The sequence below is a fragment of the Paramisgurnus dabryanus genome, chromosome 24, assembly GCF_030506205.2.
Source record: "Paramisgurnus dabryanus chromosome 24, PD_genome_1.1, whole genome shotgun sequence".
Lineage (NCBI taxonomy): Eukaryota > Metazoa > Chordata > Actinopteri > Cypriniformes > Cobitidae > Paramisgurnus > Paramisgurnus dabryanus.
In genome coordinates this window covers 8162052-8180143 of record NC_133360.1, presented here as the reverse complement: position 1 = coordinate 8180143, position 18092 = coordinate 8162052, and the positions used below count along the sequence as shown (strand labels likewise).

The 18092-nt window shown below is 36.5% G+C and overlaps 3 protein-coding genes across 7 annotated transcripts in view; all 3 read left to right on the top strand.

Moving 5' to 3' along the window:
- Positions 1 to 8752, top strand: part of krt222 (keratin 222) — an 18637-nt gene extending 9885 nt beyond the window's left edge. For all 5 annotated transcript variants that reach the window (XM_065244564.2, XM_065244563.2, XM_065244566.1 and 2 more), the window contains 7 exons: positions 985 to 1138; positions 3089 to 3328; positions 4389 to 4493; positions 5029 to 5249; positions 6213 to 6391; positions 6912 to 7017; positions 7194 to 8752. In XM_065244564.2, coding sequence (XP_065100636.1) covers positions 985 to 1138; positions 3089 to 3328; positions 4389 to 4493; positions 5029 to 5249; positions 6213 to 6391; positions 6912 to 7017; positions 7194 to 7407 — 1219 coding nt within the window. In that variant the 3' untranslated portion in view covers positions 7408 to 8752. The remainder of the gene's footprint in view (positions 1 to 984; positions 1139 to 3088; positions 3329 to 4388; positions 4494 to 5028; positions 5250 to 6212; positions 6392 to 6911; positions 7018 to 7193) is intronic.
- Positions 8753 to 9947: 1195 nt separating this feature from the next.
- Positions 9948 to 12601, top strand: crygs1 (crystallin, gamma S1). The gene is made up of 3 exons (XM_065243744.1): positions 9948 to 10115; positions 11898 to 12140; positions 12299 to 12601. The coding sequence occupies exons 1-3, from the start codon at positions 10107 to 10109 to the stop codon at positions 12569 to 12571; spliced, it is 525 nt and encodes a 174-aa protein (XP_065099816.1). The 5' UTR covers positions 9948 to 10106; the 3' UTR covers positions 12572 to 12601.
- Positions 12602 to 14297: 1696 nt separating this feature from the next.
- mettl21a (methyltransferase 21A, HSPA lysine) lies at positions 14298 to 17595 on the top strand. Its single transcript, XM_065243730.1, has 3 exons — positions 14298 to 14695; positions 14819 to 14930; positions 16954 to 17595. Exons 1-3 carry the CDS (start codon positions 14549 to 14551, stop codon positions 17349 to 17351), a joined length of 657 nt encoding a protein of 218 aa, XP_065099802.1. The 5' UTR covers positions 14298 to 14548; the 3' UTR covers positions 17352 to 17595.
- The last annotated feature ends 497 nt before the right edge of the window (positions 17596 to 18092 follow it).

Here is an 18092-nt window from a genome sequence, read left to right as displayed (position 1 = left end):
TTATACTACAAACAGGCAGGCAGGCAGACAGACAGACAGACAGACAGACAGACAGACAGACAGACAGAGAGATAGATTTATACTACAGAGAGACATATACTGTACTGTAGACAGATAGACAGACAGACAGACAGACAGACAGACAGACAGACAGTCAGTCAGTCAGTCAGTCAGATTTATACTACAGATAGACAGATACTGTAGACAGACAGACAGACAGACAGACAGACAGACAGATAGATAGATTTATACTACAGAGAGACGTATACTGTAGACGGACAGACAGACAGACAGACAGATTTATTCTACAGACAGGCAGATAGATAGATACTACAGATTGACAGATACTGTAGACAGACAGACAGAGAGACATACAGACAGACAGAAATATAGATAGATTTATACTACAGAGAGACATATACTGTAGACAGACAGACAGACAGACAGACAGATAGATAGACATATAGGTAAATTTATACTACAGACAGACAGACAGACAGACAGACAGACAGGAAGACAGACAGACAGACAGATCTATACTACAGGCAGGCAGGCAGACAGACAGATAGACAGAAAGACAGACAGACAGATGGAAAGACGGAAAGACAGATATAGATATTGTTTATGTATATTATAGTATTCTGTAGTGAACTGATAAACTGTGGTAAAAACTGTAGTATTCCTCAATGTGTATTTTTGTAAGGGTTAAAATTACTATTACTGCATATCTACAATTTTAGTAGTTTTTACTATAGTACATACTAAAGTATACTGCAGTAGTTTTCATCTGTGAAGTATGGAACTATTACTGCATTATCAGAATGTAATGTAAATTATTTATTTAATTTAAATTGCTTTACTGTCAAATTACATGATGAGAGATTTTTTTTGGGATGGCCTTCATTACAGTTCTCATTCATCATCACTACAATGTGTTATTATTAGAAGTCTACAGTATGTCAATCAATTTGTGTATTTGTTCAGGTGTGAAACCGAAGAGAAATTTCGCCGTCTGAAGGAACAGCAGGTGTCACAGCTGAAAATGAAGAAGAAAGAAGTGGAGATGACTAACAAACTGCTGGAAAAACAGATGTCACATTTCAAACAAGAGTTACAGCAAATTGCAGAAGAACAAGAGGTAAACAGACCGTGTGTGTTTGTATCTACTTGCGCAATTGTGCGTGTGTAGCATGCGCAACGTTCTGTCAGTCACAAATCATTTTGGAAAAGACTTGACGTTTGTCTCTGGTAAGGATGCTTGTTCTGTCCTCGTGCCAAAATTCAGTGCGCCTCGGGTTAATGGGTGTGTGCGTGCGTGTGTGTGTTTAACGGGGGAGTTTTTATCCACAGAATTTCAGAAGAATTTCATTGTATGTCAATCATAAAAATCACAAATTATACCTCTTTAATATTTCAATTATTTCTCATAGACATCAGTAAGATTAAATGGAGAGCAAATTAAAACATTTGCTTAAGTTCCCCGTGTCTTTCTCTGCGATAAATACACAGAATAATGTCTCTATAAAGTGCATAAATCTAAAGTTTTCGATATAAACTAAATACCTCAATTATTTCTCTTAGAAATCAATGAGATTAAATTGACACGGAAATATCACAAATGTCTATATTAGAGATTCAAAAGAGATCTCAACAATGTCAAAAACTAAGGTCAGATTGGTCAAGTCTGCAATCAAAAGTCAATATTATTGAAGATTTCAAAATTTTACTTTTTTTATTTAAATTTTTTTTTTCAAATTTACACCAATCCAGATTATTTTACCTGTTCAATCTACTGCATAACAGCTCCATACTATGAATGTACTTCACCAATTGTCTCAATTGTTTCAATTTAATCCCCAAAGAACTTTTAAGAACATCTGCACTGTAAAAAAAAGAAAGATGGATCTACTTCAAAAAAATCCCTTTAAATGGTATATACTTAATATTGAAGTCATTATTAAAGTTAATCTAACTTTCACTTTCACTTTTTACAGTTGATAATTATTGGGGTGGTTTCCTGGATAGGGTTTATCCTAGTCTCAGACTAAAGTGCATGCCTTAATTTGAAAAAAATCTTACTGTGCGTTCACACCAGATGCAAGTTCAACGATTTGCGTGAGTAAATTACATACAAAGTCAATGCAAAGACGCGATCAGACGCGTCATCATGTGAGGCAATGTGAATGACGCGATATGGGCGGTGCGTTTGCCGTGAAAACACACGCTATTCGCCTAAAACGCATCTTCGCCCAAGTTGAAAATATTAATTGAGCGAAAAATTCGCATGACACGAAGTTAAATCCTGCAAGCAATCTGGAGCGAGTAATGCGATGCCCCGCGTTTGGTGTGTACGTAGCATAAGAGTTTACTCGCTTCATTCGTGTGTGAAAGCCGTGCATGAAATTCTAGTCATTTGAGACATTCTTGTGGAAATTCGCGTCATGGGAGGGGCTTCTGCGACTCTGCTCGCTTTCTGTAATCACGTCACTGCTAGAGCAAGCTCTTGATTGGTTAACATGGTGCGAATATCCGCCAAAGTTTCGTTTTTCAACTTGCGTGTTTCCCGTGGCACTGCTCAATTCGCGCAGAATCGCATTCATACCGCACGTCCCCCACAGCAGGATGCCTATTCGCGTCTTTGCATTCACTTACTATGTAAATCACTCGTGCTTGCTGCCTCTTCGGCGTCTGGTGTGAACGCAAGCTAACCCTGACATAGCTTAACACATATCAGTGCCATAGTTAAAAAAACTACTTTCATGGCCTAGTCCTGGATTAATCCAAACCTTGTCTGGAAAACTGCCCTATTAAGTTGATAAGTTGATACTTAAATGAAAAACAACGGAGAACTCCATCAAATCTTTAAAGCTATGAAAAAGCAACATTTATGGCACGATCTCTGTAAACAAAAATTCATAATCAATAATTCATTAATAAAAAAAACATGCACTCTGAAGTTCTCTGAAACCTTTTGACTTTGAGCTTCAGAATGAGTCGTTTTTCATGAAGATGTGGTTTTCATGACATGACCCCTTTAAATCCTATTACCCCCCCACTCTCTCTCTCTCTCTCTCTCTCTGGCTTACAGAAGGAGCTGGATCAGCACCAGAGACGAGTAATACTGGAGTGTGATCGAGTGCAAGCGCAGGTTGCTGCAGGGGAGAATGGCAGAGGAATGGATCTCTCCCGGACCAGCACCCAGTCCGACCACTCCAGCCCATCTTCGAGCAGCCCTGACTCGGCCACGTCACCAAATACAGCTACAGGCTCCGGCCCGGCATCACAGACGAGACCCAGAAAGGATGCAGCCGGCACATTTATACCACAGGTATGAAGTCCAGAATTTTCTTTGTATCTCTCGCTCTTCTTTAAACAGTGGCCAGGGCACTGCAGAGCAGTCTTGCTGTGTTTATGTGTGTGTGTGTGTATGCGTGTGAAGGAACTGCTAACAATTCTATTAATAGTCAAAATTGAATGGGATGTCACGTCAATAGAGGAGAAACATCATCCTTTATTGTTTCCATCAGTAGATGATCATTATCTGTCAGAGCAAAATTTACATTCTAGCACAAAAAGCACGGGCCTAGTAATTCCCCTTGGGGGACAACAACACACTGCAGCTTGTCCTTACAGAAAATACCGTGATGGTACTGTGCTAAAGTGAGAGTATTGGATGGCAATACCCATAGTACTGAAAAATGACCATATTTATATCCATATAGTATTGAAGTCCATTAACCATAGGACATACATAGTACGCCAATGGACTACTAAGCATGTACATGGCCAAAATTCATGGTAGTAAATTTTTGTATTTCCATGGTACAAAAAAATGATAAATATGACACAACAGTGCCATGGTACTATTTGTGTTTATGCAGTCATTTTTACTGTTCATTTTTACTGTAGTATACATAAAGGCCTATTTACACCGATGGCAATAACTATAAAATTTAATAGAACAAGAAAGCTATTAGTGATTTAGAGGAAAAATATTGTGGTGATGACTTTTTTCCAGCTGATGAACAATAAAACATCGATAAAACTGATCAGCTAAAATTAAAATGAAAACGGCAACATAATATTATAATCGCTAAAACGATCATCATTATAATTATCTTTATCGTTTTATCGGAACAGGCCTTAAGGCTGTGTGAATGCTGGTAAACCACATCTCATAACACTACAAACATTTATTGCAATATCGGAACTTGGCAGATTAATACAGAATTTAACAATGTATTTTGTAATAAGATTTAAGGTTTGGATAATAAGGGGTTTGAAGCGGTTCAGGATCCAGTATATCTTTCGTTGATCACAACCCTTTGTTAAGTTTACTGTAAGTACACACTGTGTTTGTGTTCATGTGTGTGTGTGTGTGTGTACAGGTGAGAGCGGGTGAAGAAGCCCTGAAGGAAGCCCGGGCTGAACTCACGGATGCTAGGAAAAGATGGCATCGCCTCCAGGTGGAGATCGAATCGCTACATGCCTTGGTGTGTTAAACACCCACGTACCCACTGACACACCTTTACACACCCAAACACGCACATTGATGAACCCATTGTACCCTGGTGCATAACACTGCACTTAGTGCTAAATACTTTCTCACAAAACCACAAACGGCTATTGTGGCTAAGTGGCGCAGACTTGATTAGGTTTTTGTGGTTTAAGATCTGGGCTGGTTCGAATTCCAGGAGTTGTTTTGTTTGCATTCATTTAACAGAAATGAAAAGCAACCTGCCATGTATTTATGTATTATATACATGTTGACTAGTTGCTAGTGCCAAGACCAACTACATACAGGGTGCTATAGCAGGTGATAATCAAAAAATTGCTGATTTGATCTCTGCAGGTCATCAGCTGTTGTGCCCGAGTATTCGGTACATAAGGACATACCTTGAATGCACCAAATGCATTCTTGTGAGAGCAACCTGGTGTTGGGAACCAACAACATTCTGGTTGCTAGTCCAGATCACCCTGTTCATTTCCTGATCAAGCAATAAAAAAGACTCTGTTTTATCCAATCAGGAGAAAGGTCTTCAAAGCTCCTTACGTCACACTCAGCAGCAGTACTCCATGCAACTCGAGGATCTCTCTAGATCTGTGAAGAGCCTGGAATCGGAGTTGGAAACGGTGCGGGACAGTTTGGAGGTCCAACGGCAGAACCACATCCAGCTTCTCAACACTAAGATGAGGTTGGAGAGAGAGATCAGCACCTACAGGAAACTCCTGGAGCACGAGGAGGGCAGGTCAGGGGAAAGATGTTCGCTGATGCAGTCAAACCTTGTACTATGACGAAAGGATTATGTTGCGTTTTGTTGTTTAAAGGGACACTCCACTTTTTTGAAAATATGCAAATTTTCCAGATCTCCTAGGGTTTAACATTTGATCTTTACCATTTTGGAATCCATTCAGCCGAGCTCTGGTTCTGGGGCTACCACTTTTAGCATAGCTTAGCACAATCCATTGAATCTGATTAGACCATTAGCATCGCGCAAAAAATATAACCAAAGAGTTTCAATGTTTTTCCTATTTAAAACTTGACTCTTCTGTAGTTACATCGTAAGACTGACCGAAAATTAAAAGTTGTGATTTTCTAGGCAGATATGGCTAGGAACTATACTCTCATTCTGGCGTAATAATCAAGGACTTTGCTGCTGTAACATGGCTGCAGGAGGTGCAATGATATTACGCACTGCCAAAAATAGTTCCCTTAGTTACTTTCAATAGCAGGGGACTATTTTCAGGGACTGCGTAATATCATTGCGCCTGCTGCAGCCATGTTACGGCAGCAAAGTCCTTTATTATTACACCAGAATGAGAGTATAGGTCCTAGCCATATCTGCCTAGAAAATCACAACTTTTAATTTTCTGTCGGTCTTAGTACACAATGTAACTACAGAAGAGTCAAGTTTTAAATAGGAAAAATATCAAAACTCTTTGGTTATTTTTTTAGTGCAATGCTAATGGTCTAATCAGATTCAATGGATTATGCTAAGCTATGTTAAAAGTGGTAGCGCCAGAACTGGAGATCAGCTGAATGGATTCCAAAACATTAAAAATCAAATGTTTAACTCTAGGGGATATGGAAAATAAGCATATTTTGAAAAAAAGTGGAGTGTACCTTTAAGCAACTCCAAAGTTGCTCATTTGAATATCGAAAAAGTGTGGTCTTAAATTAAAATGGTGGATCTTTTCCTCTTAAACTACAGGTTTTTCAGTTCAGACGGGGTAAAGCTGAAGCCATGGAAAGGGTCTGTTCCCGCTCTTGAGCAGAATGGTTTGTCCAACGGATGTGACGAGGAGATCCCTCCGACCGCTTCCGTAGAGAAAACAGCAACTTTAAAAAGTCCAGCCCTTCAACGCCAGCAAAGCCTTGTCACTTTGACAGGTCAGGCAGGGTTGCCAGGTTTTCACATTACTGTAAATCCCACTCAATTGCTACACAAAACTAGTACTAGTCCTCCGGTAAAAATCGTGTTCAGGGTGTAAAATCAGAATTTCTGAATCTGCCAAATTCACATTCCAGTGATAGAGTAAACCCCATTCCCAGGGAAAACCGCAGATTTGGCAACCCTGAGGTCAGGGGAACACACAATAACATTTTCATTCTCAAAATCTCAAGCAATTTATAGCCATTTTCAAATGTGTTGTTTTTATGAACATAAGACAAATACCTAGTTAATTTTTTTCAAAGAATGACTGTAGATAATATTTGCATATTGCCCAGTAACCAGTAATTAGCTCAGTATTGTAACATAAAACGGAAAAATCTTAACTCTTGCATTAAAATATTTTAATCTCAATATTATTATTTATTTTTGCTTGGCCCTAACCATCTTTCGTGACAACGTATATTGTGAAAAGCACTCTGGAAATAAATTGATCTGCATTTGTGTATTTTTAACCAGATTCAACTGAAAGCCAAGACGGCGAGATCATCAGCACTGTGAAGACTCAAGAGGTTCTCGAAGGAAATGTTGTCAGAGAAAGCGCTGAGGGTCATGGAAATGTTGAGTAAGTTTACACTTGTTTGCTGTTTGCTGTCAAGATTTCCAAAACCATACAAAAGAATTCAACAAGTTTCATCGTGCCAGTGGTTGTTAATTATTTAATTATAATCATGCAAGCTTCTTTGTAAAACTCTTCGTAGACAGTTTGTTGGCAGTAAACTGTATTTCTGTGCGCTACAGGACAGAAAAGATTGACAAGGTGATCAGGCAGTGGGAAGGTTCTTTCTTTCAAGGAAATCCCAAACTGAGGAAGAAATCGGTGTCTTTGCGTTTCAACCTCCACATGGCCGTAGCGGACGAGGGGTGTGGCCAGACAAGAGAGGACAGTCTGCCGAACGTGGAGGTCCGTCTGGTCATGAGACGATCCCGCAGCATACCCACCTTTGCCCAGTGATGTCATCACGACTGTGATTGCTACATCATAATTTCGTAACAGCGTCTCCGTGACAACATCTCAGCAGTGATGCCATGTGACATCATAGAACTTTTGTCATTTGAGATGACCTGGCATCACATTGTTACAAAAAAATCTTAATTTGATTATAAAGAAACTGCTGCACATCAAGAGATATTTAACAAATTAATTAAAAATTTTGATTTTATTTTAAACTTAAATGCTTATGAAATGGATGGAGAGTTTGTGTATATTGCAGCGTTATATATTTCGTACAATGTGACTTAAAGACTTATTAAGTCTCTTGCCACAATACTTCTGCATTTTGCTCATTAACTATTTAAAAACTAGAGAAAATACTAGACTGTGAAAAAATGTTGAGTATGAAAATAAACAGGCGGTCAAAGTTTTGCGGTAAAAATGAAGTTTGGGGAAAATTAACCTTTAGTGCAGACCATCGCAAAATGCCTTCTGAAAATCATTTTACACTTGGCTGAACTCAGACGTAGGTCTGGTTTTGCAGGTTCTGAGAGTGAACCAAAACGAAACGTTGTAAAATTGCAAGTTTAGCAAAACTTGGCAATAAAACGGGAGATTTATGTTGACAAATTACTGTGATGTTTACAAAATGAGTTACAGTTAAAGGTGCGACCTAGATGCGCAGAAGGAAAGAGAAGATGAAACATCGACAATAAATCACTTTAATACATTAACAACTTTGCTTTCATATTGGGCTGTAAAAATCATATTGCTGCATATGGTTTATGCTTTATTCAAAGTGCAAACACTGTGTCTTCCTAATCTTAAATTATGCAGGATTATTAAAAAAAAAACTTGGAAAAAAAAGTAAATGGCATTTTTGATCTGCATATTAAATCCATTTATCATTCAAATAAATTGATTTATGAATTTAATATGTTCTACCTCTAATAGTTGAATTGTAAATATGGGTAAATTGTAAAAACAGGAATCTTTCTGATGCAACAAAGAAACTAATACAAATATACATTTAATTTAAAGTTATATTAAATCTGAAATGTTTTCTTTCCGCTCTTTAGTTTCATATGTTCTTCATATCTCTTAACAGAAGAATTGTGGGTTATATACATCGGGTAAAAGTAGGATGATTAAATCTTTTATCCTGCACATCTCACATGCACTTTAAAAGATTCCTTAATCTTGTTTATTTTTCACTGTATTCAATGTTTTCTTTTGACTGCAACAAATGCTTTAATGACTGTTATTTTTGTTACACATTTTTAAATCTGTATTTGCTCTGCCCTGCTAAATGATTTGGCTTATACGTTGAATGAGAAATGCTAATAAAGCTATTATTATTTCTGAATGAGCCATTTATGTTAAAAGCAAAGTAATAATATTTTGTTATGTAGCTCGTAGTGGCTTAAAAACGACCACAAAACATGATTAAACCTGGGACACATAGTCATGAAATAAAGTTGACTTAAAAATTAAATATAAAAACAAATAATATTAATAAACAATATTAATTGCTGTTAATATTTATTTTTTTATGTATTTTTTATAAATATTTTTATAAATGTAATAATATTAAAAAAAAGTTATTAATTACTCTATTTAATAATATAAATAGGATAAGTATATAACCAAATGTATGCCCTATAGATAGTGCCTGGATGTTGTACTTTCCACTTGACCATTTCCATGATTTTTAGGCGAATATTACCCATAAACTCACAAAAAAGTGCACATAAAATAATTTTAAATAAGTGCATATAAAATACAATAATGATAAAAAATAAATGTTAGAAAATAAATGAAAAGATGAATGGATGCTGCTATCTGGTGGTCATTAATGAACATGCAGGTGACATAAGCAAAAACTTTGTCTATTTGCTTTTCTCTGTCAATCTTAAATTGTTCAATGGTCAAGAATTCAAAATTGTGCCTGAACGGCATAAAATTTATTATTATTATTATTATTATTATTTTATTTTTTTTGTTAAAATGTATGACTGTAAAAATTTATTTTTGAGGACGTTTATTAAGATTGGCTGTGCAAGGCATTACAACTTTTTGGCAGCTTAATTTAATAAGTTAAAGTTACATAAAAGTATATATTGATATATGACTTATTGATCATTTGGTTTTATGCAAAGTGAAATGCACAAAGTGTAAATAAAATAATATTAAAAATTAAATTAAATATGAATAATGCAAAACATAAAGATAAAATAAATAAGAAATTTTAAGGTAGCAAAATTTAATTTACAAGGTGAGACATCAAATAATGCTTTTGAAATGTTGCACAGTACGCTTGCAAATGAATGGCATGTGTTTGATTGTCTATTTACACAGTTTAAATTGTATTTACATGTTTTGCATATTGTTCTGTCATTTCAAAACTTTGTGTATAAATTCACCAAACAGATATCTGGTTATACGCCTTTAAAGAGCAAAAAATCCTCATACAGTACCAACATGACTGAATACACACACACACAAATGAACCACAGTGCTGTCTCTATACACCGTAATCCCACCTGTCTTTTTCCAGAAACCACTGACTCAATTTTTGGATCTGGTTTTCATGACAAAGCGAATGTCCTCTTTACACAGAGGTGTCTGGGTATAAAAGAGATGTGTTGGGATGGGCCTGAACCAGCACAGCTCCTCTCTAACCCCCTCCACAGGCACATCACCAGCCGAACCTCTGCAGAATGGGCCGGGTGAGTACGAAGGTGATCAGGACGCTCCGCTTATTGACTGGCATTTGTGATGACTGTATATACAGTAGTGAATAAACCAATATTTTGAGCCATTTAAACCGATATGTTGGCACATTTAAGACCGATATGTTGGACCATTTAAACCGATATGTTGGCACATTTAAGACCGATATGTTGGCCCATTTTTAACGGTATATTGGGAAGCAATATGTTAGGTAATTTAAACCGATATGTTGGCACATTTAAGACCGATATGTTGGACCATTTTAAACGGTATGTTGGGAAGCAATATGTTTGGTAATTTAAACCGATATGTTGGCACATTTAAGACCGATATGTTGGACAATTTAAAGCGATATGCTGGCCAATTAAAAACGATATGTTGGACCGTTTCAAACGGTATGTTGGGACATTTAAAAGCAATATGTTAGGTCATTTAAACCGATATGTTGGCGCATTAACGACCGATATGTTGGCCCGTTTTAAACGGTATGTTGGGACATTTAAAAGCAATATGTTAGGTCATTTAAACCGGTATGTTGGCACATTTAAGACCGATATGTTGGACCATTTTAAACAATATGTTGGGACATTTAAAAGCAATATGTTAGGTCATTTAAACCGGTATGTTGGCACATTTAAGACCGATATGTTGGACCATTTTAAACAATATGTTGGGACATTTAAAAGCAATATGTTAGGCCATTTAAACCGATATGTTGGGACATTTAAGACCAATATGTTGGACCATTTAAACTGATATGTTGGGACATTTAAGACCAATATGTTGGACCATTTAAACCGATATGTTGGGACATTTAAAAGCAATATGTTAGGTCATTTAAACCGATATGTTGGCACATTTAAGACCGATATGTTGGACCATTTAAACCGATATGTTGGGCCATTTAAGACTGATATTTTGGCCCATTTAAGACTGATATGTTGGGACATTTGAAGCTGTATGTTGGGACATTTAGGACCGATATGTTGGGACATTTAAGACCGATATGTTGGGACATTTGAAGCTATATGTAGGGTCATTTGAAGCAATATGTTGGGACATTTAAGGACGATTTGTTGATCCATTTGATGACAATATGTTCCCCCGTTTGAGGACGGTATGTTGGACCATTTGAGGACGGTATGCTGGGCCATTTAATACCAATTTGTTGGGCCATTGAAGGACGGTGTGTTTGGTCGTTTTAAAGGCCTTAGTAAACTTTGGGCAAGGCAAAAACAACTTATAAACTTCATTCACTGCATAACAAATAAAACAGAAAAAAGTGCTTTTGTAGTTTTGTCTTGTTTTCCTGTATAAATATTTGAAAAATTCTTACTTTAAATCAAGATACATTAACCTGAGAGCAACATATTAAAAGCTTAGTTTACTTTATGCTTAAAACAAGAAAAAAATCTGCTATTGGATTAAGAAAAAAATACTTTAAGATTCAACTTAACTCAAATCAGTTTTATAAAAATTTGGCAAATATCAATTCTTGTTTTATGCATAAATTCAATATATTTTTTTATTCATTTATAAATTGTTCATTGTTCATATATTCATAAGTGTTGCAAATTCTTGCAAAATAAATGTTTTTGTTTGAATATTGAATTGCTCCACAGTATGCCTTTCTAAATGTTTACATATAAAATAAAACCTACCAATACTTGACCAATACTTGACCTATAGTGCTATATTAATGTGTAATTCACCAACTAGGTCTTTTATTAACGTGATATCGAAGGATGAAATAAAATTCCATCATCTTTCTTGTCCAGATCATTTTTTACGAGGACAAAAACTTCCAGGGTCGCCGGTACGAATGCGACAGCGACTGCTCCGACTTCCACACCTACCTGAACCGGTGCAACTCCATCCGTGTGGAGGGCGGAGCTTGGGTGGTGTACGAGAGACCCAACTTCATGGGCCACCAGTATGTCCTGACCCGGGGCGAGTATCCGGATTACCAACGTTGGATGGGTCTCAATGATCGCCTCTATTCCTGCAAGATGATCCACTTCGTAAGTCTAATGGGGCGTACACACCAAACGCGAATTCAACGTAGATTACATGCAAATGTAACATAGCGTTGGTCTGCCAAATGCATAATAAATGTACTGTAATGTGATGTGGGGAGGAAAGTTTGCTACATACTATTCAGATGTCCCTCTTGCTTCAGGCCAGCGGTTCCGAGTACAAGATCCAGCTCTACGACAAAGGAGATTTCACGGGCCAGGTGTATGAGACCACCGAGGACTGCCCATCTGTGGTGGACCGTTTCCGTACCCGTGAGGTTCACTCCTGTAAGGTGCTGGATGGGATCTGGATCTTCTTTGAGCACCCGAACTACAGGGGGCGCCAGTATTTACTGGAGAAGGGAGAATACCGTAAGCCCGTGGACTGGGGTGCAGTCTGCCCTACGGTCCAGTCCATCAAACGCCTGACGGAGTGACATCTAACCTCTAAATCCATCCAAATTCAGCAGCAGTACACCTTTGCTGATTTAATAAATTTCTTGTAAAGCAGATGAGGTTTTTGTTTCTTTTCTGTTGGTGTGTGATCATTAGACTATACGGGGGGTGGGGGGGGGGGGGATGGGGGTGACAACAACAAGAATAAAAGCTATCCATCTGTATGAATCATCTTTAACAGTTTTATTTATCAGTCAAAATGATGATTTTCTTTCCTGAAAATATTTCATGTAGAAGCAGAACAGATGTGCTGTAGTTTCCACAGGAAACTCACCTTTGACACTTCCTGAACGATTTATTTCTCAGTTTGACTATCATTTCCTCTGTTTATCACACAGACCCACCCTACACATACAGAAAAAATGCTAGCCAAACATGTTCTGCTGCCAATTTAAGAATAAAAAGCTATACCCTGATTAAAGTTGTTTTAATTTAGCATGTAATGCCAGGTATCAATTAAAGTCGCAATGAAATTGAAATGAAAAACTATATATATATTTTTATATTGTGGTATTATTAACAAATCACTTATCTGTGAGCTTCATTATTTAAAAAAAAATCGTGTGTGCTCATAATCTTTAATCAAAAATGCAAATCTCCTCCCCTCCTATATACGTCACCACGGGGAAAATAAGGCAATCGCTACTTCAGTTTCATGGCGACTTTAAAGAGCACTAATTAAGCGTTTCACGATTTTACATTTCCTTTGGTGTGTAAGTGTGTATTAGTACATGTTAACTATATGCCAAAGTACAAATCCCAAAGTAAACGTCTCCGTCTTCAACGTAATCTCTTTTCTTGGACTACTTTCTGGGTCACATTTCCGGTTGACGTCAGAGGTATTCAGGCCAATCACAACGCACAGATTATCTGCCAATCAGGGACACAGCGCTTTTCAAAATAATCGATACATTTTGTACATGAATCAGTGTGTTTCATAGGGTGACCATACGTGCCATTCTTCCCGGAAGCATCCCGTCCAGGATTTTGTGTTCGTCTTCCGGAAGTCGTATTTGTCGACCGCATACGTCATAGAGGATTATTATTATTATTACAGAAAAGCAACCGTTACATTTTAAGGTAAGAATGAAAAAACGATTATATATCTTATGTTTTTAACTGAATGGCGTATGCGGTCAACAAATACGACTTCCGGAAGACGCACCGAAATCCTGGACGGGATGCGTCCGGGAAGAATGGCACGTATGGTCACCCTAGTGTTTCAGGAAGAAATCTGGAACTACAAAAATGTGAAAAGTAATGTGTTTGTAACTATAAACCACACAAATACATTGTATTATACCAAATACACAAAATTACATTGTTTTTTAGCAATGAAATTGGTGCTCTTTAATGCTTCTATAATTATCAATAATTTTTTACAAAATCATTTTTTTTTATTATTTTTTTTGAGGAGTATTATTTTTACTATTTTATTTGTTATCCTCACCAACTGTTTGTTGCAATCGCAAACCTTAAAATTATGAAAATGGCCTGTTTATAAATTATGCATATTTCTGCTTCTTCTATTTCTCACCTATACTTGAACTGTGGCCTTATAAAAATTACCAAACATGTCGGTACAATTTGCTTCCTGTGTATATCTGAATTAAAATATTATTATTATTTTTGCAGACTGCAGTTACACTCCTAAACATGAGATGTCGCAGTTGAGTCATGGCAGGCAGCAGTAACACAACACTCGAATAAGAGATCGCTGCACGAGCCATGCGGAAGCGTTTCATCTTGTTTTTCTTTAGTTATGAAATATCGTTAGCTAGAAGTCTCAACGACTCACAAAACATTTCAAACGTTTGTAATAAGAATCTAGTAGATATGGATATCGGTACAATATGAAAAGTAGGAATTACATCAATTCAATTACATAACAAAATCATATTTATTTTTATTAAACACTAAGATTTTTAGGTGAATTACAGACACATTTACAGCTCAGCATGGCTTTGGTTCCCTATAATGACACTTTAATGCCAGGTCTGTCCAAGCTGCACCAGAGTTCAGCTGAATTCATTCTAGCCAATCACAAGATCAGACTCAACCAGAACTGGAACCAGTTAGGTGTCGCTGCTGTGGTATGGGATGCAGTAAGTTTACTTTTCTTACCAAACTTAGCTTTAGTAAGTTTGTTGTCTCGACAGCATAAGCTGTTTATTATTGTTTAACATGAGCATCAGTGAGATCCTGTTTCTTTATTTTTCCTCATTTAGGCGGTGGTGCTCTGCATGTTTTTGGAGATGGGTACCATTGATCTTAAAGGAAAGAATGCTATTGAGCTTGGAGCGGGTACGGGTTTGGTTGGCATTGTAGCTGCTCTTCTCGGTAAGCATGGATATTAGTTAACTATTTAGTTCTATTATATTTGGGTTTTATTGTTTCATTTAACAAGAGAGATTAATATAAAGGACAATAAATCGTCATTTTTGTTTTTTATTTTTATTAAAGGCGAGGTGCATATTCTCTAAAAGACAATGTTGACATTTGAAATCCAATAGAACCCCAATAGAATCTGGACCTTCTTTTGATAGATCCGCCCCACACATACGCAACACAGGCAATGATGTCGGTTAGTAGACACGCCCCTTACTGCTGATTGGCTACAAGTGTGTTTTTGTAGTCGGCCTTGTAGGTGCGTGATTGTCCATTTTGAGGTCTTTGTTCTGACGCATTGTTTGAACGCGAGAATAGTGTCCATAACTGAAAGTATAAAGTTTGATATTCCAATCCATTTTTTTATCTTCTTCCTTTTTGATTCCAAAATTTAATAAAAGAAACATCTAATCACTCAAGTTCAGATTCCATGATGACGGGGAAAAGGTTTGTTTGCCCTAATTATTTCACGCAAACCTGGCTGTGGTATTTCAACACCATAAATACATTAAGCGCCCTCTATTGGCTTGAAAGAAAACTACAAACCCAACATAACAAAATGGCTCCTACAGGCTCCCTTTCCAAAGTGTTTTTCAAAAATCATGCACCCCGCCTTTAATGCATCAGCCTTTAATCGGAATCGGCAGATAAAAGCAATTTTTCTTATTATCGGACATTGGCCGATTGTTTAAAAACAGCCGATGATCATGACAGATTATATCTTGACAGTCAAAATGTATTGTACTGTATATGTATTAGTAATCAAATATCGGTATCGACACAGAAATTTTGTATCGGTGCATTCCTAATACAACAACAAAGTACTATTAATGGAAGCATATGGGTATTTTTAAGTATTAAATAATTTTTAGAGCTGCAACGATATATCGGCCAATAATCGGTTTTGGACGGTACTGATACGTCGACCAATAGTTTAAAAAACAGATTATATCCTGTCAATCAATAGAGAACAGAAAATAGAACATGTCAAAAATATCACTAGTTTAATGTTCAATGTTTCATTATATGAATTTAATATATGAACGAATAACATTCAGAAAATTATTCGTTAGAATTAAGTTAATGCAAGTTCATATAACCACAAAACTATCGGTACCGGCAGATGGGTCATTGACAAAAACTTTTTTTTTTATTGTTTTAAAAGCATGCATCAGGTTTATTCTAATGCACATAATTGTATTTATGTAAATTTTATGCAATAAAAATTACATTTGCACCATTTTTATGAAAGTTAAGACTGAATGGACCTGAAAATGTCAAATGGTGTAACCGACAATTGCGCCAAAGAATGAGAAATATTAAATATTTTATACACCTTGATGACATGTAAGCGTAATCTTAAAAATTTATTTTAAAATATCATTTTATTAGTTAATTCTAAATGTAAATTTTAATGCGCTTTTGTAATATTTGTCCTGACATACTGTATGCTGAAAACAGCTCTGTTTTCTAAATAATCTTTGACAAATGATGTAAAAATGTATGTAAAAAAAATCATATTACACTAAACTAGATGATTATATTTCATTCCACATTTTTGATGAATATATTTATATTTTTATTTTAAAAATAATATTACACTAGTTGACAAAGACCGGTTACACCACATTGACATTTTTGCAATTATCCCCCGAATATTCTTTCAAAATGAAATAAAACCAGAAATTTTAGACGGTCCTCAAAAAAGAGAATGTATGCAAGTAATCTGCAAATTTATTTTGAAATTTTAACACTTCTACATTTAATTAAACCATACGGACACAAAATAATGAATGTCACGTCATTGACCCAGATATTAGTCTGAATAATCGGCTATCGCTATCGGTGGAAAAGTTTTATATCAGTGCACCTCTAGTATTTTTGTTTTTACATTTTTGGTACCATATGTGCAATGTTCTAAGTTCCTAATCCTGTATTTGATTCTTTTGTTAAAAAAACAATTCTGTTTCTGCAGGAGCAAAGGTGACGATCACAGACCGAAAACCTGCGTTGGAATTTCTGTCTGCTAATGTGCAAGAAAATATTCCTGCCAGCCAGCAGCATGCAGTGCAGGTATCTGAACTCACCTGGGGCGAAAGTCTCGACCTGTACCCATCGGGTGGCTATGAGCTCATACTGGGAGCTGACATTGTCTATCTGGAGGAGACGTTCCCTGCTCTTTTGCAAACCCTTGAACACCTGAGCTCGGAGAACACGGTGGTGTTGTTGTCCTGTCGGATCCGATACGAGCGAGATGAACGGTTCTTGATGGACCTCAGGCGTAGGTTCTCGGTGCGAGAGGTTCATTACGACTCTGAGAAGGACATTCACATTTACAGAGCGATGAAAAATAAGAGCAAACCTGAACTGTAATTGGATTTCATAAGCTGCATATCAAGTCCACTATCGTATAAAAATGATGCCTTTAGCTTCAAAAGGCCAACAGGTGGCGGTGCCATCATGGACTAAAATACTAAATAGAATCGTACACTTAAAAAAACAAACAAATAATTGTTTTATTTCAAGCTCTTATTTTACTTTCCTAACAGCTGTAAGTAAATACTTGGTGGGTTTTACTATTTAAGATCACACTAAATAAAAAAAGGTTTAACCGTAAGTTTGACAATTATTTGACACAGCGATTGTTTATTTTTTTTCTAGGACGAAGCAGAACGTAAACATTCATCAGTTTATGTTAAAAAGCGAGATGAATATCAATAAAATGTGCCTTTCGTCTAAGTAAAGAAAACTGACCTTTATCTTGTATAAACAATCTCCAGTTTACGACAGATAGCCCACATCCTGTCCAGAAGAGACTTTTCCTATAAACTCCCTAGCAGTCGGAGTGAGGTAAATAATCTGGAGGATTTGTTTCATCTGTAGGATAGTTTGGACACGTTCTTGGACATCAGAGAAAATTAAGCAATGAAATAACAATGATTCATGCTATTTCCCATATTATTTGTGTATATACAGAAAGCAAACGAAATAATCTTATTTAACAAAAACACTTCCTTTTTAGTGTGATGTCACAGGTTGAGTGTTTTTGGCACAACCATCTGTTTTCTGTTGAAGTTAGCCAAGTAGGGCAGATATCAGGTTGAGTGATATAAC

What these genes read in the sequence shown, in the direction of transcription:
- crygs1 (XM_065243744.1), top strand. An exon ending in CCTGCAAGATGATCCACTTC is followed by an intron (nt 12,141 to 12,298) that starts GTAAGTCTAATG and finishes CTCTTGCTTCAG; the next exon opens with GCCAGCGGTTCCGAGTACAA.
- mettl21a (XM_065243730.1), top strand. Translation starts at nt 14,549, where the DNA reads ATGGCTTTGGTTCCCTATAATGACACTTTAATGCCAGGTCTGTCCAAG. An exon ending in CTGCTGTGGTATGGGATGCA is followed by an intron (nt 14,696 to 14,818) that starts GTAAGTTTACTT and finishes TTCCTCATTTAG; the next exon opens with GCGGTGGTGCTCTGCATGTT. An exon ending in CATTGTAGCTGCTCTTCTCG is followed by an intron (nt 14,931 to 16,953) that starts GTAAGCATGGAT and finishes CTGTTTCTGCAG; the next exon opens with GAGCAAAGGTGACGATCACA.